Source organism: Lissotriton vulgaris, chromosome 11 (assembly GCF_964263255.1).
Source record: "Lissotriton vulgaris chromosome 11, aLisVul1.2, whole genome shotgun sequence".
Lineage (NCBI taxonomy): Eukaryota > Metazoa > Chordata > Amphibia > Caudata > Salamandridae > Lissotriton > Lissotriton vulgaris.
In genome coordinates this window covers 198246474-198267662 of record NC_141699.1, presented here as the reverse complement: position 1 = coordinate 198267662, position 21189 = coordinate 198246474, and the positions used below count along the sequence as shown (strand labels likewise).

The 21189-nt window shown below is 47.6% G+C and overlaps 1 protein-coding gene across 2 annotated transcripts in view; it reads right to left on the bottom strand.

The window, feature by feature from the left end:
* Nucleotides 1–21189, bottom strand: part of ACACB (acetyl-CoA carboxylase beta) — a 1895698-nt gene that overhangs the window by 688015 nt on the left and 1186494 nt on the right. For both annotated transcript variants that reach the window (XM_086943101.1, XM_086943102.1), the window contains 2 exons: nucleotides 18667–18810; nucleotides 17873–17993 (listed from right to left, as the gene is read on the bottom strand). In XM_086943101.1, coding sequence (XP_086799227.1) covers nucleotides 17873–17993; nucleotides 18667–18810 — 265 coding nt within the window. The remainder of the gene's footprint in view (nucleotides 1–17872; nucleotides 17994–18666; nucleotides 18811–21189) is intronic.

The window sequence follows — 21189 nt, the reverse complement described above, 5'->3', positions numbered from 1 at the left end:
ACGGCAGAAGCAAAGTGCCACGACAGAATGCTGCAGGACCAGTGTGAAGATACTAAAGACCTGCAACGGTCAGCCTAGATGGAGACATTTTTTTGCAGAGTGGGGAGGATGGGAGGGTCTCTACTAAATAAGGCGCTACCGAAGGTAAGGAATCTGTTCATCTGTGTAGGAAAGTAGGATCTGCTTTCATGGTTACCCCCACTTTTGCCTGGTGTTAAGCTGTTTCTGACTAGTCTGACTGGGATCCTGCTAACCAGGATCCCAGCCTCTGTGCTTTCTCTCCTAAACTGGACGGGGAAATGGGAACGACGACCCGAGCTGACGACCTCTTTGTTTCCCTCTTTATGATCTATACAATGGGTTCTGTTGTTGCTGCTGTTGCTGCTGCTGTCGGCCCCGAAATGGAGATGCCTTCCCAAAGCCCCTAATCTCCGGTACCCAAAACCCCTAGGCTGGGAGTGCAAGACTAAGGATCTAGCGGTAGCTCTGCTATTTTTGGGTGACCTGAACAGCGTGGCCTGAACATCCAGAGAGAATCCCGATTCTCTCAAACAGGGGTGCCTCCGAGTTGCCACCAAAGAGCCCATCACACTGGCAACAGAGTCTGCAGTATCGAGCCCGGACTGGATCATCAACAGCACATCCGTAAATTGACCCCGGACATCCTCTGGCAGCTTAGGTATCACCTCCTTAGCTGAGTCAATCAATGGATGGATGGAGCGCCCCAACAGGCATGTGGCATTAGTTGACTTCAAAGCCATACTGGCCGATGAAAACACCTTTTTAGCCAACTGTTCCAGCTTCTTGGAATCTCTATCCAGTGGAGTGGAGGGAAAGGAACCTGCGGATTGGTCTGAAGAACATGAAGCTTGAACCACCAAGCTTTCAGACGAAGGGTGTGACGGTGTGGAAAAAGGGGAACTGATGTCGGCACGCCACAGAGGCTATCTTATGGCTCCGATGCCGCCACACGGAGTCGCGTGTGGAGGCGTTCCATGGTGACATCCTCGTCGACATGGGAGAGATATATGAAAAAAGTTTTCATGGAATGCCGCGCAAGTGATAATTCAAAAGGCGAGGAATCCACAGGCAGATGTATCCATCAGAAGACTTTCAGCATGATGTTGAGCGTCTGGCGCAAATGGGCCCTGTAACTTCCAAGCGACCAGGAGAGTTGAGCAGTTGACTGGTGTTGTGTGACCAGGAGCTTCAGTGACTGCTCCAGCAGTACTTTAGGATTTATGGTTCGGCAGTCTTCACAGGCCTTGCCTCATGGCCCGCCTCTAGGTACTAGAAACAAGGACTGTCACAGACATCTGTGTATGACAGGAACCACAGTGTTCAAACCCCACAGGGTTTTGGGGGGACATCCCTAGTAAACTGGGAGACAAAGCTCAACTGAATTTGACATAATGTCAAAAAAAGTTGTCCAGAGGTATCCCTCTTCAGATCTGTGTTGATGGCACAGAAAGAAAAGAACTGACGTCAGCACGCTGAGGTGATGACTATATAGGACCCACACATGTCCCTTCTGGAATAGACGACGCAGATGCTGAGCCTAGGTGCTGCTTCAAAATTTCCAGATCAAGTCTGACACCTGGGGAATATTCTAAGGTAAGGAATCTGCGCGAAGAAGTCACCATCAGATACATTTTATATAGTTGACTCAGGAGTGCATATAAGAGGAGAAGAAGCACTTCACTACTATTCAAGGATTAGTAATATCCAGTGGGCAGAAAGTCTGTGATACAGGAGGTATGAGTTGCAAGATTTCTCCGTGTGATATGTGCCCAGGACCCAGTTACTGGGTCCCCATGAGGTGTCCCAAAGTTGAGATCTGAGGCAGTGGACCAGCAGTCTTGTGTGCGGATGGTATTGCTGCCTTGATCCGACAACGGCAGGGGAAAAGGACTGAAACAGAAGTTCTATTTGCTTGGAGAATCTGTTTCCTCCTGTGAGGAGGCACTAATGACCCCTACAATGATATCAGATACAAGCCTTAGCATGGCATCATAGCGAATCGGGCCAATACCCATGTCTATTGGGCACCAAAGCATTCCTCTCCCCCCGCATCACTGCCATGTATTTCTGTACTACAGGGTTCCAGCTGGCTAGATGTTCACATAGTAGAATTTATGCAGGAAATCACACCTACTCAGCATGGCAGCATTTCTCTCTACTCTCATTGCAGAGCATGCCTCGGAGTATACTATTACTGTGCTGGTTTGCCCAACCTGAGACCCTTTACAGCACTCAAAAGCTGAAGGGAGACCACACAGATCAGCTTGGAGTTCGCTTCACTACTGCATTTAAAGCAATACTTTCCACATACTGAAAACCTTAAGACACCTTGCGTTTAACAGCCACAAGCGGACGCTAAGACCCTGAAGCGCTAGTAAGCTTGCAGTAGGGTAATTTCTTACAGTGCATCAGGGACGCCCCAACTTGCAGTAAAAACGGGGTCCTTGTTTCAGTGATGCACAAGTTACTACTTGTGTAACGATATATCTGTAAGAGACATTAGTTATTGATAGATTCCTTACCTTAGAATAGATTCCTTACCTTACCTTAGAATATCCCCAGGCGTCAGACTGGATCCGGACATTTTTTGCGTAGCAGTACCCTTGCGCGTCGGTAGGCGTCGTCTGCGGCTCCGCGTCCGTCGTGGGCGCCGTGATGACGTCGTCGGAGTACTTAGCCGCCGCGTGCAGACATCAGTTCATATACACAGCTTTTCCGCGCCAGAAGCGCTGAGCCATGTTAAAAACCAACACTGGTGCCATTGAAACTAGGGCCCTGAAAGGGGATGACCTTAACCCTAGATATCGGTTCGCAGAACGGGGAGGATGGGTGGGTCGGTAAGGAATCTATCACTAACTAATATCTCTTACAGATATATCATTACACAAGTAGTAACTTGTGCATCTGAAAGAGACACGTTAGTGATAGATTCCTTACCTTAGAATAGATACCCCAGCAATACCAACCCCGGTGGTGGGTCTGCGAACCAATAATCACACCAGAAAGTCCAGGAGGACGAAACGGCCAAAGAAGGCATCCCTCCGTACTTGACTGTCCAGGCAATAGTGTCTTGCAAACGTGTGAAGCGAGGCCCACGTAGCTGCCTGGCAAATGTCCTGCAAGGGCACTCCCCGGCCCAGGGCAGTTGTTGTTGCCGTGGCTCGGGTGGAGTGAGCCCGCAATCCAACAGGGGGCTCCTTTCTAGCCAAGGAGTAGCATGCCTGGATACACAAGATGATCCATTGGGAGATGGTCCTCTTATGGACCGCCTTGCCCTTCTTAGCGCCCACGTAGCCAACAAAGAGTTGGTCATCCACCCGGAACTGGCGTGTGCGATCCAAGTAGAAGGAGAGCGCTCGTTTTGGGTCCAGACGGTGGAGCCGCTCTTCCTCTTTAATGGGGTGCGGTGGCGGAAAGAAGGTTGGCAAAGTGATGGACTGCTCGATGTGGAAGGCTGTGACAACCTTGGGCAGGAAAGATGGCTTAGTACGCAACACAACCTTGTCCGGATGGACAGAAAGGAAAGGAGGAGTACAAGAGAGGGCCTGGAGCTCACTCACTCTCCTGGCAGAGGTGATGGCAACCAGGAAAGCAGTCTTCAGTGTAAGAAGGCGGAGAGGACAGTTGTGAAGTGGCTCAAAGGGAGCACACATCAGAAATGTAAGTACAAGTCAAGTCCCACTGAGGCATCACAAACGGAACAGGTGGAAATGTGTGTGTGATGCCTTTTGGGAATCGATTTACAATAGGGGACTTGAACAAAGAAGGTTGATCAGGCAGCCTCAAGAAGGCTGAAAGGGCAGAAAGATAGCCCTTGATAGTGCCCAGAGCAGAGCCCTGCTGGGCAAGAGAAAGAAGGAAGAGAAGAACCTCAGAAAGAGGGGCAGAGAGAGGATCCACAGCCTTTGCTGTGCACCATGCCACAAATCTGTTCCACCTGCAGGCGTATACCGACTTTGTGGAGGGACGCCTGGCTACCAGGATGATGTTACAGACTTCAGGAGGCAAGTCAAATGGCCTCAACTGTCGCTGCCGCTCAATCTCCAAGCATGGAGGTGGAGACTGGACAGGTTTGGGTGGAGGACCGTCCCCTGCTGCTGCGACAGAAGGTCCTCCTGAAGAGGCAGATGAACCAGGGGATCGGCTGACATACTGAGTAGCTCGGGATAATTTTGTGCTCAGTCCGGAGCCACAAGGATGACTTGGGCCCGGTCGCGCTTGATCTTCTTCAGCACTCTGGGCAGAAGTGGTATAGGCGGAAAGGCGTACAACAGACCGCAACTCCAAGCGAGTGCCCCCTTGGAAATTCCAAGCACAGAATTGATGACATTGCGCGTTCTCTTAGGTGGCGAATAGATCTAACCAAGGCTCTCCCCACTGCTGAAAGAGACCTTGCGCCACGTCCGAGTTTAGAGGCCATTCGTGATTCATCATGCACCGGCGGCTGAGTTTGTCCGCCCTGTCGTTCAGAGAACCTGCCAGGTGTTGAACCACCAGGGTCACGCCCTGATGTTCCAGCCAATGCCAGAGGCGCAGAGCCTCCTGGCAGAGGGTCCACGACCCCACCCAGCCCTGTTTGTTGCAGTACCACATGGCGGTGGTGTTGTCCGTGAACACCTGCACTACACTCCCTCGGACAGAGGGGAGGAATGCCTTCAGTGCTAGACGAATCGCCCGCAGCTCCAAAAGGTTGATATTGAGCCGGGACTCCGCCGGAGACCAGAGGCCTCTGATCTCCGCCTCTCCCATGAGGCCTCTGATCTCCGCCTCTCCCATGTGGCCTCCCCAGCCCTGGAGGGACGCGTCCGTCACAACTACGTGCTCCGGTTGGGGAAGGGAGAGGGATCTGCCGCTGACCCAATCGCGGTCCGTGAGCCACCACTGCAGCTGTCTCGCAGTGCCCTCCGAGATCAGGACGTGGTCGGACAGGTTGCCCTGATGCTGGGCCCACTGAAACTTCAGGTCCCACTGGAGAGCTCGCATCCGCACCTGGCGTGATGCACCAGTAGGATGCAGGAGGCCATCAGCCCCAGAAGCCGCAGCGTCAACCTGACCGAGATCCGGGATAACGGCCGAAAGATGGGAATCAGAGCCTGGATATCCCGGACCCGCTGTTCGGGCGGATAAACCCGAAACCGCGCCGAGCCTAGAACCGCTCCAATGAAGAGGAGCTTCTGAGAGGGAAACACGTGTGACTTCGGCACATTGATGGAGAACCCCAGCTGGTGCAGGAGGTCTGCCATCGTCTGGAGGTGGTTGACGACTGTCTGGGGCGAGCCCGCCTTCAACAACCAGTCGTCGAGGTAGGGGAAGACTGAAACCCCCAACCTGCGCAGATGAGCTGCGACCACCGCCATCACCTTTGTGAAGACCCGTGGGGAGCTGGTAAGGCCGAAGGGGAGCACAGTGTACTGAAAGTGCTTGTGGCCAACCGTGAACCGCAGGTAGCGCCGGTGGGCCGGCAGGACGGGGATGTGGAAATAAGCGTCCTGCAAGTCCAACGCTACCATCCAGTCTCCTGGGTCCAGGGCAGCTAAGACCTGAGCCAGAGTCAGCATTTTGAACTTCTCCTTCCGGAGGATGCCGTTGACATTCCGTAGATCCAAGATAGGGCGTAGGCCCCCTTTGCCCTTTTTGGGTACCAGAAAGTAGTGGGAGTAGCAACCACGTCCTACTTCTGGCCCAGGAACGCGCTCGATGGCCCCCTTGGCCAAGAGGGCCGTCACTTCCTCCTGCAGAAGTCGCAAATGATCCCCCGATACACGGTGGTTCTGCGGTGGCATGGCTGGAGGAGACGCCTCGAAGGGGAGGGAGTAGCCCCTTCGGACAATCTGCAGCTCCCACCTGTCCGACGTGACAGTGCGCCAGTGGAGGAGGTGATGGCGAACCCTCCACCCGCTGGCGTAACATGGGCCTGAAAGCACGGACTAGGAGGGTTTTGAGGCGGATGCTGCGGGGGAAGGTGTGGACTGACCTCACCGTTGTCCCCTACTGCCGCCACGGCGGTTTCCACGGCCGCCACTGCGTTGGGTATTACCCTGCGGAGCGTGGCTGGCAGCACGTGTGGGTACACCCCTCCCGTGGCCACGAAAGGAGTGAAAGGCAGCCGATTTCTGGCGTGGGGCTGAGAGGCCCAAAGACTTGGCCGTAGCCCTGGAGTCCTTAAAACGCTCAAGCGCATGGTCTGCCTTGTTGCCAAAAAGGCGACGGCAATCGAACGGCATGTCCATCAGTGTTCTGGACATGGGCTGAGAAATTGGCTGACCTCAACCAGGCGTGGCGTCTGACCGCCACCGTCGTTGCCATTGCTCTACCCAGTGAGTCGGTGGTATCCAGTCCACACCTGATAGAATATCTGGCTGCATCCCGACCTTCCACAAGGGCTTGGCCGAGTTTGGCCTGTACCGCCAAAGGACACTCTGGCAGCACTTCTGCGACCGTATCCCACAGAGAGTGGGTGTAGCGGCCCAAGAGGCATGCGGTGTTGGAAGACCGCTGTCCCAGACTAAGGGAGGAGAAGATCTTTTTGCCATACTGCTCATACCTCTTGGATTCCTTGTCCGGCGGAGCCGACGGGAATGCGGTCTGGGAATTGGAGGCTTGGATGACTAGGCTCTCAGGGGTGGGGTGGGCAGGAATCATGGGTCACCCGGGGCTGGGCGGTGGCGTCTGGCCACGTTCCTATCTACGGGCGAACCCATAGCGGTCTTGGACGAAGTGCCCAAAAGAACGTCAGTTAAGGCCTCATTAAACGGCAGTAGAGGCTCGGCTGAGCATGACTGCGGTTTAAGGACCTCGGTGAGGAGGTTAGTCCTCACGGCCGCGACGGGGAGCTCAAGGCCCAAGGCCTTGGCCGCCCTCATCAACACCACACTATAGGTTGCCCCCTCCTCCGTAGCTACGCTAGGAGGGGAGAAAAAGCCAGTGTCAGGCGAAGTGTCTAAACCACTGGCTTCCCCAAGTTCACCTGCCCAGTCCTCATAAGACTGGCACTCACGTGTCAGAGGGTCCTCAGACCCCTCCCAATCCTCCTCATCACCCATCACCTGGTACTCAGGGTCAGTAAAGGATGGGGCCGGTTCATGGAAACTGAACTCACCAAACGGCGTCTGAATCGGCGCCGAGCGGCGCCGTAACCGGGTTGAGGGAGGCGTCGGGGACGGCACCGCCCGAGGACGGCGCCGGGGGTGACACCAGTGGAGTCGGCGCAGGGGAGGTCGTTAAGTCCACAGGCGACGACCCGGATCCGGAACCCGATCCAGCGGGGCCCTGCGGCGCCGAGCCCGAAGGCACCGGCGGCGTCGGGCCGAAGCCCCCGACCCGCTAGGACCCCCAGACGAGACCGCTGGGCTCGAAGGCGCCGCGGAACCCGTCGGGGTAGAGAGGGACCTCATGGCCATGAGGAACCACTCGATCTCCCCCGGCGTCGAGTTAGGCCCAGGGACCGGAGGGTATGAAGCTGGATGCCTGCGACTCCGACGGAGCTGCGTGGGCGGTACCACCTGAACCCCCGGCCACGTCGCGCGAGCATCGGGGGGAGTCGGAAGAGCGATGTCGTCTCTTCGACTTCTTGTGCTTACATGACGACTTTGACCAAAGTTTGCACGGGGACCAATCCCCGTGCAAACAATTATAGACCCCCCAGAAACTATTACCACTGGTAACTCCAATATTACCGACCAACCCGGTAAAAGAAAAAGAAACACCACCCCACCAAAGAAGGCGCCAGCTAAAAGACGGAAAAAAGTGCAAAGGGTCCCCCATGAGCCTGCACCGCTTCCTCTTTCACCTTTAGTAGTTAAAGCTAACCCTCCTCTACTCAGTCAAGGGTACAGCGAAGCGAGGCTAATGGAGAAAATGGAAAAACTAGTTAGATCATTAATGTTACCCCTAATTGAAAGGATAAAACAGCTCACCTCCAAACTAGATCTCATAGAAAAACTAGTCACTGGCAATACATCTAGACTAGACGCCATTACCACTGTCTTAAAACAGCCAAAGCCCCTACACACAAACACTGTAACTCAATCTACAGCCCAAAATCTAAAAAAAGCAAATAAGAACCTTAATGTTAGTACGGCAGTGGTCACCCATCCTGTGACAACTACGTCACATAAAGGCACCCCAGGTCCCAATCCCAAGGGGCCTGCCAGCTCGACAGCCACTAGGCCTGGTACTACGCTCATGAACCAACCAGATCCTTGTGCTCAGACGGCAATTAATTTGCCTAAAACACCGGGTGATAAGAATAACAAATACACACACCAACGAGCCCCATGTGTAAACCTCCCTCCGGAAGCTCTACCCTATACAATCATTATGGTAGGAGTGCGCGGAATTGGAAGCGATAAGAGGGAAACACATAGCGATCTGAAGAACAAGGTCATTTACTGGCTAAATACAAATAGATCACTCCCCCCATTTTCCAATACAGAGATTCTGAATGTGAGGAGGGTAAATTGGGTGGGAAGGACCACAAAGGACTTGGATGGCGACTGTGTCATTGTGAGTTTCAAAGATCCCTGGGTGGTCGACTTTATCCGCAGGGAACCAAGGTTTGGTAGAGAGGGGGATATTCAAACACTGGATCTCCATTATTTCTACCCTGGTATGAGGCAAGGTTCATTTTTACATCACCACCATGCATATAGAGGGGGGTTACATGTAGGGAGCACTTTCAACAGGCCTATGTTTCACCTACCCCTATCGAACCGATTTGAACCATTTTCAAATCTAGAGGGAGTGGATTGACGGTTCTGTAAGGTTGACTCGTCTGTCACCCCTAATCCCGAAAAACTGCCCGGGCGGGACCCCGACTATGGTACGACTATATTAACCTCAGATGATGGGTGGGAGGAGGCAAACCTGGAAGGACAGGCTGGGTACACTCGTTATTCGTACTCCGCTGAGGAAAAAACAGCTAATACTGAAGCTACCATAATTAATCTAGCTTTGGTTGTGGACCCCTCAGAAAATTTGAGGAAAGATCAACACTCTAGTAACCCTGAAAAACCCCTAGGTATAGAGCCACATGCCCCACACATTTTTTATAACACGTATACACCCGCTACTATACCTATACCCATAGATAGCTACAAGTTATCCACACCGGACCAACCCTTATACGTAACAGGAACAGGATTGAATTTTATAACTTGGAATATAGCAGGCATAAATAGTAAATTTGACACTCCATTTTGGAATGATTTTATTTCACATGGGCATGACATAATATGTCTTCAAGAGACCTGGTATAGAGACCCAATAACTGTTGAAGGTTACATATCCTTCTGTATTAATGCCGAGGAATCGATCGCTGGTAGGGCAAAGGGAGGCTTATTGACTCTGATTTCCACCGGGCTCACCGATTTCAAATTGGGTAAACATATAGAAGTTGGTAACCACGCTTTAATAATTTACCTGGAACACCAACAAACAAATGACTTGATGATTGTTAACTTCTATAATAACATCTTTAATACAAATAGAGATCTAGTGGTACGGGAATTAGACATTGCAATAGACAATCTCCTTATTAACTATAGAGATTGCCCAGTTATTCTTTGGGCTGGGGATTTTAACCTTCAAGTATGTGCTGACGCCCAAAAGGGGATCTGTGGTACTACTTATGACATAGAAGACAGAAGTACCCAAACCCAAAATCACTTCTCACACAACAAATATGGGTTGGCTTTGAATAGTCTGGCTGCCAAATTAGATCTAGAGCTTCTGGACTGCTCCAAAAAGAGAGGAGACATCAGATGCCCAACATTTAAGGGCAGGAACCATTACTCTAATATTGACCATATCTTATTATCAAGTGGTACCGCATATTGCGACCTATGGATAGAGGAACAAGCTGTGAGCGATCACAACAGCATTTTAGTAACTCTATCAGGTTGGGGACCTAAAACCCACATATATAGAAAACCAACCCAAGAAATTATCGCCATTAGACCAAATGGCCCAAGAATTAAGTGGGCTAAAATCAATCCATATAAACTGTTAGTGGAGCTAAAAGATACATGTGGCGAGGACATCAGCTATTGTCTCCAAGATGAGTATAACCCGGCAGATATGCTGCCCAGGATCAATAAGATTCACATTACTATAGAGGGATTACTGACCGGTAAGAACCGTAAACCCAGACCTAGGCCATCTGGTTGGTTTGACAAAGATTGCACTGAGGCTTTATCCTCATTAAAACTCGCAATGTCAACCAAACCAAGAGACATGGAACAAATCAGGGAAAAACGGCATGTATACAAAACCAGGCTTGCAATAAGGAAAAAACAATTACAAGACGAGGCTTGGGAAAAATTAGATATGGCAGCAACTCAAAAAAATAGTAAACTCTTATGGGAGACAATTAACTGCCCTTTTTTAAAAAATGACATCATCCCTGTAGTGACTTCTAATGTTAGTTGTTCAGACTGGATAGAACACTTTTCAAAGGTTTTTAATTCGGAGAAATCGATTTTACATAATACAGGCCATTGGCCGATCATTGCGCTATCCATTACTTTGGAAGAGGTTTTGGCAGGTCTGGAAAAAAGCAGTGGTGGCAAGGCCCCTGGCCCGGATGGTGTACCAATAGATTTATATAAAGATGAGAAATTACTATGGGCACTGATCCTCACACGTTTCTTTAATGCTGCCATTGAATTAGAACTCCCTCAGACATGGGGTCAATCAATTATAATACCATTATTCAAAAAAGGCTCTAGGGCCGAGGCCTGCAACTATAGACCCATCTCCCTCCTCGACTCCTCCATCAAAATTTTAAGTAGGGTTCTCCTGGCCAGATTGGAAACCTGGGCAGAAGAGAAATCAATATTATCACCAATTCAGTATGGGTTTAGGAGGGGGATTGGTACGATGGAGCAATGTGTCAACCTTGACCTCATTATTAATAAATATACCTTAGTAAAGGAAGGAAATCTTTTTTTAAGTTTTGCCGACCTTAGCTCTGCCTTCGATCTGGTCGAACATTCGATTCTATGGCCTGTTTTAATTAGCATGGGAGCACCGAAAGACATTATATATTTTCTGGCTAGATTATATGAAATTTTAACATGCAAGGTACGCTTTGGAATGGCTGGAGAATGTACCCCTTTCTTCAAAGTTAATAGAGGCATAAGGCAAGGATGCGTTTTAGCACCACTTTTGTTTTCGTTATTTATCAATGAAATAGACAAGATACTCAGACCTACCGCGGTGGATGCACCACTAATTGACGGAAAGCCCATACCAATTCTGTTGTATGCAGACGACGCGGTACTCTTATCACGCACCCAAAATGGTCTGCAGAACCTTATTGATAGCTTTTCCGCTTTTATAACCACACGGAAACTGCTAATCAACAAGGGTAAAACTTTTACCATGGCATGTGGGAAAAAGACAAAACACAATAGGACCTTCCTTCTAGATAACGTTAGGCTAGAACCCGTCAAAAAATTCTGCTATCTAGGGATAACCTTCTCTGGGGACGGGGGCTGGACCAGCGAACAGGAGACTGTAAATCTAAAGATGACGAGGAACATCAATAGCATCTTTAGATTTGCAAATAAGTTAGGGAATCGCAGAATTCAAGAAATGATTCATATTTACATCATGAGGTGTCTGTCATCTGCATTGTATGGGGCCGGCGTTTGGGGACACAATAAAAGTAGCTGTAACCTGCTCCAACACCAGGAAAATCTTTTCCTAAACCGCATATTGTGTACCCCGGCGTCTGCTTCCATAGAGATTTTGCACAGGGAAGTGGGTTTAGCATACGTTGGAGACCTGGCAGCATTACGCCCCCTATCCCTGTGGAGATCTATCTGGTCTAAAGCAGAAACCGAATTCACCCAATCTGTCATCAAGGACTGTCTAAATCTAGACAACCATATGCGTATTCCCTGGTTTAGGCACATTTGGTTCTGGTTTAAGACAGTCCTTAACCACGACCCCCTGTTGAACCCAGAATTGGGCATCCAGGTGACAAAAAAGGAGTTTAAAAATCTGTTCCTGGAAAGCGCCAAGAAGGTTAGGTCCGCGAGATATGTATCCCAACATACATATGTCTTCTATAACGAACATAACACCGTACAAGGTTTTCAACAATATTTGTCAACTGTCACCAGAAGTTCTCACCGTTTTGTTTTGACTCGGTTGAGACTGGGCACTGCTCATCATCTAGTGTCTTTTCCTCAAATTAGAAGGAGTAGCACTTTGCCCTGCCCATGTGATGGGACATCCAAACAGAGCTGTTGTCACTTTATGCTTTTTTGTAAATTTTATATTCCTTATAGGAAATTGTACCTTAAGCCTTTATTCTTAAAATTTAATACAAGAAGAACCAAAGATGCTTTGCAATTAATGTTTGACTTGAGTAGCGCAGAGGTTTGCTTCCGTGTAGCTTCCTACATTTTAAAATGTGTTTCCCATAGGAAATCCATTATTTTATGATGCATATCGTCATGATATCATGATTTTAGTAATTTCTGTCTACCATTGATATATTGGTGCAATCCTTCTAATCTAACTGACTATATTTATTGGATGAAATCACTATAGATTATGAATTTTAACATGTTTTTTAACTTAGTAATTAAGCTATATGTACTATTTCACCTCTATCTGATAAGTTTTGGTAATATGCACTGCGTCACTTTACAACTGAAATTATTTAACACTGTATTTGTTTGTAACACATGTATTCTTGGGTGAAATACCATTATGATAACGCATTTTTTTTTCTGATGATGTTTTATGTATGCTATATGGTTATATTTTATACACCGAATAAAGCATTTGAAATTTGAATTTGATTTGACCAAGAGGAGTGATGCCGAATCCCGGAGCTATGATAGCTCCGCTCCCGCGACCGGTCCCTCGACCTCCGTCCGGACCGGGACCTCTCTCGGCGCGGGGCCGACTGCCGGAGTTCGAGTCGCTTACGGGACCGCTCCCGTCTAGCTTTCGAAGTAAGGGCCCGGCAGTCGAGGCAGGTCTTGTTGTCGTGGTCGACGCCGAGACAGTGGAGACACCGACGGTGAGGATCCGTGACCGACATCAGTCGGTCGCAATCTTCACAGGGCTTGAAACCAGGCATCCCTATCGGCACCGATCGGAGTCGAAGACTCGAAAAAGGATGATCAAAAGATCAGAAAAGATTTAGTCAGAAAGTGACTAAGGTACCACTTTTTCCGGATCTGCGCTGCTGGCGCGGAAAAAAGAAGAACTGACGTTAGCACGCGGAGGCGGCGTCTAAGTACTCCGACGACGTCATCACGGTGCCGACGACGGACGCGGAGCCGCAGACGACGCCTACCGACGCGCAAGGGTACTGCTACGCAAAAAATTTCCGGATCCAGTCTGACACCTGGGGATATTCTAAGGTAAGGTAAGGAATCTATTCTAAGGTAAGGAATCTATCACTAACGTGTCTCTTTCAGATAATTATTTTACAAATATCAATGTCTGTTCTCACTTTTCAGGTACCATTCAAGTCAGAAAACCATTGCATGAACAATAATCGCATTTAAGAGTGGACTGCTGCTGCTTTACAAGTAGGATTTTGAAGGTTATTGTGGAGCAGATGAGATGCAAGTTCTTCCCACATTGTGCCTGGCTACCAAAACCCTAAAACACTGTTCTCTCACTCAACAGGGGCACATCTTCCGTAAAAGTGTGGAGTTCCCAAACAGAAGCTTATTTCTATGATGTTCAACAGTTATAGAGGTATTTTCTATTTGTTACAAAGAATTTTGTGTTTTTTTAGATTCTCACACAGAAATCTTATAATTTGCGAACACAGCTACAACCAATGGCTCACTAAATTACTTCAACAGTTTTTTCACAAAGAGAAACATGATCTACAAAATACTTCAGAAGGGGGGTGGTCAACCATCATGGCCACGCAGACGTGATTCCGTTCGGCTCTGCTCTGAGCCCCGGGAACCCAACATCACTGGCGCAGGAGCTACTGCAAAATGCACAGGTGCTGTAAATATAGGATGCGCTGAACACTGAAGATGGCGCGGCAAGCGGTTTTACTTTCAGGAAGGCATCTGCGTTAGCTAAATCCCAGCGGCCCTGTTCACCGCGCAGACCTCAAGATGGTGGCGGCCACCGCCGAATGTTAAACAAAGCACCGTGGCAGGCGTCGACTCCCCGAGACTACGGGAGGGTCGAGCAGACAACATGGGTCGGAAATGGGACCCGGCCCTCCAGAACCTGGAGCGTTACGTGTGGTGGAAGCCCACTGGATATCTCCCAGCTACATGAGGCATTAGGTGAGGAGGCCCGGCCCCTCGGGAGAGACGCATGTATTTGCAACGAATAGGGGTGGAGGAACTCCTCGACATTCCCGATCGCCACCACTTGAACTAGTGAAGACACCGGGGTCCATGCTCCACGGGGCTCCAAAGCTGCCTGTACTCACGTTGCCTGATCTTAAAATGCCGCCCGGCGGGGGTCACCGAGCCAGTTATTATTGAAGCCCCTGGGAATGAGACTTCACTGGTTGTGCAGGGGGACGCATTTGTGACTGGAAGGGGCTCACTGATACCATGGCGTTCCGGCTGTCTCGGGCAGGGACCAGATGTTAGCTTGCCTGCTCTTACCGGCCCTTCTGAAGATTCAACACATCCCAGAGGCTCTCATTCTGGGCTCACACCTGCCTAGGTTGGAGGCGGCCATGCGCTGACCGAGATCCCCCAGCCCTATGCCACTGAAGAAAAGCCAAGCCAACAGGGTTTCTAGCTATTTCACGCCTGTTGAGGCGAGGGCGGAAATGAAAGGGAGCTCACAGGAGACGGACGGAACGGCTCTCACCCGAGAAGACCTGCTGGCATCATTAAAAGAATTCAAAAAGGCATATCAGTGTATCGTTTGAGGCATTCCAGACGGAGGTTGGGGCAAAATTGGTGCCGCTACAGGCGCATATAAACTCAGTGGGCACCCGTACCTTGGATTTGGAAATGAAATGCCAAGAATTGAAGGGTTGCTTAATTCCTTTGGAGAAAGGAACCGCCACTCTAGGCACTCAACTAAGTGCCACCATGCTTAAATATGAGAACCTTGAGAACCGCTCACGAAAAGACAAAATAAGGGTGAGGGGCCTGGAAGAGGACTGTGAGGGTCCTGACAAAGAGTCATTCATGGTGGGGCTCTTCTCAACAGTCCTGGGAGATGAGAGTCCAGAGGTCCAGCTGGAGCGAGTGCACGGAGTGGGCCCAATTCTCCCCGGAGAAAATAGGCGACCAAGAGACGTTCTTGCGAAATTCAGCTCCTACAAGGTCAAAGAAAGGTCCTACAGAAAGCTAGGAACACTGATAAGGTCTCCTTCCATGGTGTGATGTGCTCATTGTTCCAAGATGTGGCCCAGGCATCGTTCGCCCGCAGACAATAATTCCTCCCGATCACAGAGGGAACGCCAACTCAAATATTGGTGGACCTATCCCTTTAGCATAGCCTTTCTTCTTGAAAACAAACAATATCACTTCACAGAACTAGAGGACGCAGCAGCCCTACTTGATTTCAAGATTGACCCACCGCGTCAGGCAACAACCCCGGGAGAAGATCACTTAGATACCTCATCAGTGCGTCGCTCACCCACTCCTTGGCAGACTTCCAAGAGTGGGGGGCAAGAAGGGGAAGACCTGATCCACGCAGTGACGCAGCCTTCTGGCCCTGGACTGGCCCTATTTTGCACCTCCCAGTGGGCAGATAGCCTAAAAGGAAGACTCTGTGGCACTGCCTCACTAGGCGTGAAGGACTAGAGACTAGAATCTACAGTGGCGGAATCCCCACCGCCTGGTGGGGCATGTGAGAACTTGGTCCTATCCGAACTACAGGTGGTAAGATGTTAGATGCCCAACGTCCTGAGCGAAGGACGGTGGTCACTAAATTTGTATGGCAGGGACAAAGGGCCCAGTTATCTTACCGCCTATTGACAAGACCTCGCTTAGGGGGCGCTTTCTCTGCCTGATTTTTATACATAATACAATGCCGCTCAATTTAGGGTTCTGGCTGAATAGTCTCTCAATGCCTCTGATAAACATTGGCTTCATATGGACTGACAGATTGCAGGCAGGACCATATGGGACTTGCCATGGAGGCCAAAACAACATAGGGTGCCTAATGTTTATCTCAGCACCCCCACAGCAAGCACTCTTCAAGTATGGGACAAAGCTACTAGGACATTACCTTTAACTTCGTTTCCTTCTACTTACAATCCCATCTATTTTAATCCAGCTTTCCCCCCAGCGCTCTCAGGGGGCCCTTTTGACAAATGGAGGGAAGGGGGATGCCTTATGTTATCCGATCTGTTTAAGCGGGGAGAGGTACGAACATTTGTGGACTGCACAGACCTTTTTAAACCGTCGCCCACGAAGCGAATAATTACCCTAAACTCAAACATTGGGTGCAGCAGCCCCAGGAGCGTATGGCAGCTACAAGGGAATTGCTCCCACCTGAGAAATTCGTGCAGTTTGGCATTACGGGCAAGGGATGCATTTTGTTCTTCTACTCCCTGCTATTAATGGCAGGCCCCCGGTCAACACCACAACATAGAAGAGCCTGGGATTCCATGGCGTCCACTCCAATAGGGAAAAAGCGATGGGGATCCTTGTACAAGGATATTGCTAAATACAACCGCTCTATGCATCTCAGGGAAGTCCACTACAAAATTATGCATGAGTGGTACTTACACCCCCAGAGATTGCACACCATATTTCCAAACACTTCCGACAAATGTTGGCGAGGCTGTGGACTTCTGGGAGATTTTCGGCACATCTGGTGGGATTGCCCCTCCATCCAACCCTTCTGGAAGGAAATCCTGGCACAAATTAGGCAGATGATTCGCTATCCAGTCCCTGAAATCATTGAGCACACACTCTTAGGGGTTAGGGACCCTGTTCTGAAGCACCAAACTCAGGGGGATCATCGTTCCATCATGTGGCTCTGCTTTGGAGCAGCCAAGATGGCAATAGCTGCAGTATGGAAGAAGCCGGAGGCTCTCTCCTTCTCTCAATGGTTTGCCCAGCTATGGAGGGCCGTGGCAGATGTGATTGAGGACTCACGTAAAAGCTTTGATTATATCTGGAGCCCCTTAGTAGAGTACCTGTCGGAGGGATTGCCCCTGTTTGCCCGCGGGCCCAGACTGCGGGCTCTCCATCTCTTTGAAATATAATAGACAAGGACCCCTGTGATCCTGTTGGCTGAGGGTAGCTTGTGGGGCCAGGGTCGTGCTCCTCGGATTGACTCCCCCCCCCCCCCTTCCCGGACTGATATGGGAGACCCCGGGGGCCCTCAGGCTCTTGGGTGGGTCCTGTTCTATATCAATTCCAGTTGCTCTGATAATATAATAACAAGGCGTCATGTAAATGTTTTATTTTTCCTTTTTTTTTCGGTGTTAGATTTTCTTTGTTTATGAATTTTTTCTCTTTTTTAATGTAATGATTTTTCTTTTATCTGTCTAGCTTCTGTAGACCTTCGAGCACAGACTACAATTGGTTCTTATAAGCAGTATATCCAAGGTGCTGAGGAGATGGCTTTATTGTACCTGAGCTCTGCTTATGTGTAAAATGTATGCTGAGAACTTGTGGAAATGCTGTGTTGTAAAATATGGCTCTTGCACTGTGCTCGATTGAGCTCTTTTGTTTTGTATGCTTGTAAAAGACCAATAAAAAGATTTTGACACAAAATACTTCAGAAAGTCATGAAAATTTAATCTACTGCATCTTAGTCAATCAAAATAAGCAAATCAATGTAAAACACTTGTTAATACAATTGTCCACCAATTTCTGCAGTCTTTAAATGATCATTTATAAAAACCATGTAATGAAACCTAATTACGTACTTGGATGAGGTCTTCCAGCAAGCATCCACCGTGGATCATAAGGGGCTTTGCAAGGCACAAAATCAATTTCCCTTTCAATTGGATCCTTTGGAGTAATAACAGGCACAGGGCTATATTTATCCTATATTAAAAATAATCATCAATCAGTTACAAAGTAATGATCATGACACTAACATGGTTACTACAAATAGTGAAAGACTTGCTATTTACTTGCTCAACCAAGCATGCAGTCTCAAACTACATAACAGTCAAGGATGAGACCCACCAAAAGCACTGAAACCATCTTGAGACTGGCTGTATGGTACAAGTGTGGCTTCTTTGTTAGCATAGCTCATTATAAAGAAAACATTTTATGAACAACCTCCTTAATAAGAAATAGAACCAGTTTGAGAGGCATTAGGTGGATGGTTTTGTTCACACTGCATCTGGAGCTACTGAAGAAGACAAACCATTTTATGTTCATGTTTATATTGTGTACTCTCAAAATGTATGGAAAGACATCAGCTTATCGCACACAAGTAAATACATCTATATACATCTACATACATCTACATATACAATAATGAACTAATTAGAGAGAAAAATAATGCTCTGAAATACTTGTACAGTTCATTTAAATGTTGTTGTGTGCTAGAATAAAACCCTTTCCTACCCCTAGTATTCAGTAAGATTGGTACATAAATGCTAATGATATGGCAAACTGTACACATATACACTGCACAGTCTATTATTTGTTTGCTAGGTAACCTATCCATGTTGTACTGAAGCATTAACAGATTATCACTGCGTAGTACCTTTGGCATGTATGATAGCCACTCTAAAATGGTATATACTCCATCAAAATCATCAGGAACCGTTGTGTGGGAAACTCCGTTATTATGCATGACTTGCACCCCTCCTAGCTGGTTATTGGATGTGTAAACTTCACGACCGAGCACCTGTTTAAAATATAGTGATCCAATTAATCATACAGTTACTCAAAAATAAACATTGTTAGTGTCATCATTACAATTGCATTACAGAGCACATTTTAGAGATCAGACGCTTTAAATGATGAGTATGCATAGAACCACCAAGCACTGGCAAAATCAAACTGCCGCACCTATGCTAGAGCTATTGCCTTTGCCAATGTGTTTTAGCCATGTTGTACACCAGCGTGACTGCTCTTCGGTATGGCTAAAAGTTGTGAGAGTGTTGTAGAGTGAAGTGACAGTTTAGTGTAGTGGAGTGAAGTAGAGTTGACTGGTGTAGACTGCACTGGAGCAGAGTGTTGCAGAGTATAGTAGCATACAGTGTAGAGTGCTGCGATACAGAATAAGGCAGCGTAAAATGGAATGTCATAGAATGCACTGCATAACTTCTCCTATAGTTCCACCATCACATTAATCCTGCCAAAAAGAGTTGATTATAAAAAGACTCCATATGCTGGCAACATTAAATAGAAAAGAAGAAACAAAGAGCCATAACTCAAAAGTATATAAAATTCCATTAAATTACATATTTCTTCCTAATCTTTTAGTTCGCGAGGATATTTGATTAAGTTAAGCAGACACAGTGTGAGAGGTCGGAAAATGCATCAGCATCTCAAACCCAGAATTTGGTGAGTTAGATAGTCGGTTCGGTTCAAAATCTTTATTCGATTCATACAACGAATCATAAAAGTACAAAGTTAAAAACATAGTACACAATTAAAATGAACCACTATAATTACACATTTAGAAAAGGGGATAAAAACTTATTTTTAAATAACCATTTGTCATTTGTCAGAACATAGAAGACAATTGATAGTGGGACCCACATTTGTCCCCCAATATGTTAGCAAGTAATTATACACACAATGATAATTGTAAATTGGGAGGCCATCATACAGCATATATACAAATTCTCATGGCAGAATACAGGTCTATGGCTAAGTTATCCATAGCGTTTCCTAATCTGAAAAATTAGAAAGTTAGATAGTCATTTCGTGTTAGCAGAAATGCATTTGAGCGAATAGCAAAATAGTTAAACACAGGAAAGTTCTGCAGATTGAATGAATAGGAAGTTGGACTACCTATTAATCCAGGTAATTTATTTGAGAACATTTGATTAAGGCAAGCGGATTCACTTGGAGTAGTCAGGAAATATGGGAGCGCTCTAAAGCCGGAATTTAGAGACTCTTTTTAAATATACATCCTGACAAAATGGCGATTCTTTTAGCTAAATGGTAATTCAGCGAATGCTTATTTGTAATGACACCTTTGTTGTTAAATCTCCTTTGCTTTTATGAGCTCCATTGCATTTTGAATATTAAGTAAATAAATGTACATGAATTTGAGAACATTGCTGTCTATTTTTGAGAATGGGCTTGTTTTTTTAATTTATCAGTTAATGTGAGTTTTCTAGTTATTTTGCAAATATTCATTCTTAACAGCCCTGAAGAAGCAGCAGTTTCCTTTAAGCCCCGAAACATGTGTTGGCTGTACAACATCAAAGAAACCAATTATTGCACTTGATGTGAATGTAAAGCAACTCTATTGAAATTTGAAATTATTAAACTGTACTACATAATAGCATTTAAATAAGCAACACTGAATTTTGGAAGTAATGTTATGCACGTAAAGATATAAACTTGCAAAATGAAAATGATGAACTAATGCACTTAATATTGTAGTGATATGTTCAAGAAATACATTTAATTGTTCTTTAATTTGAAAAGTGCTATTATGTTTTTCTTTTTTGGACCCTTCACCAATTTGTAATATTTATTGTTACAGTGGTTCTTGAAACATTGGCATAGTGTTGCAGAGTATAGTGGCGTAGAGCGCAGTGGCATAAAATCCAGTGGCGTTCAATGCAGCTTCGAAGAGCGCAGTGGTGTTAATTAGAGTGCGCATAGTAGAGTGCGGTGCCATAAAGTGCAGTGGTGTGGAGGGGCAGAGTAGAGTGACAGAGTGCAATGGCGCAGAGTAGAGATGAGCACAGAGTGGAGTGACAGAGTGCAGTGTTGCAGATTGCAGTGGCGGAGAGAAGGGTGATGCAGAATACAGTGGCCTAGAGTGGAGTGTTTCAGAGAGCTGTGGCGTAGAGTGATGCAGAGTGCAGTGGCACAGAGTAGGGTGATGCAGAGGTGTAGAGTGGAGTGTTGTAGAGTGCAGTGGCGTAGAGTGCAGTGTTGCAGAGCGGAGTTCCGTAGAGTGCACTGGCATTGAGTTCAGTGTTACAGAGAGGAGTGTCGTAGAGTGCAGTGGTGTAAAGTGGCATAAAGTGCACTGGTGTAGAGTGCAGTGGTGTAGAGAGCAGTGGCGTAGAGTACAGTGGTGCAGAATAGAGTACAG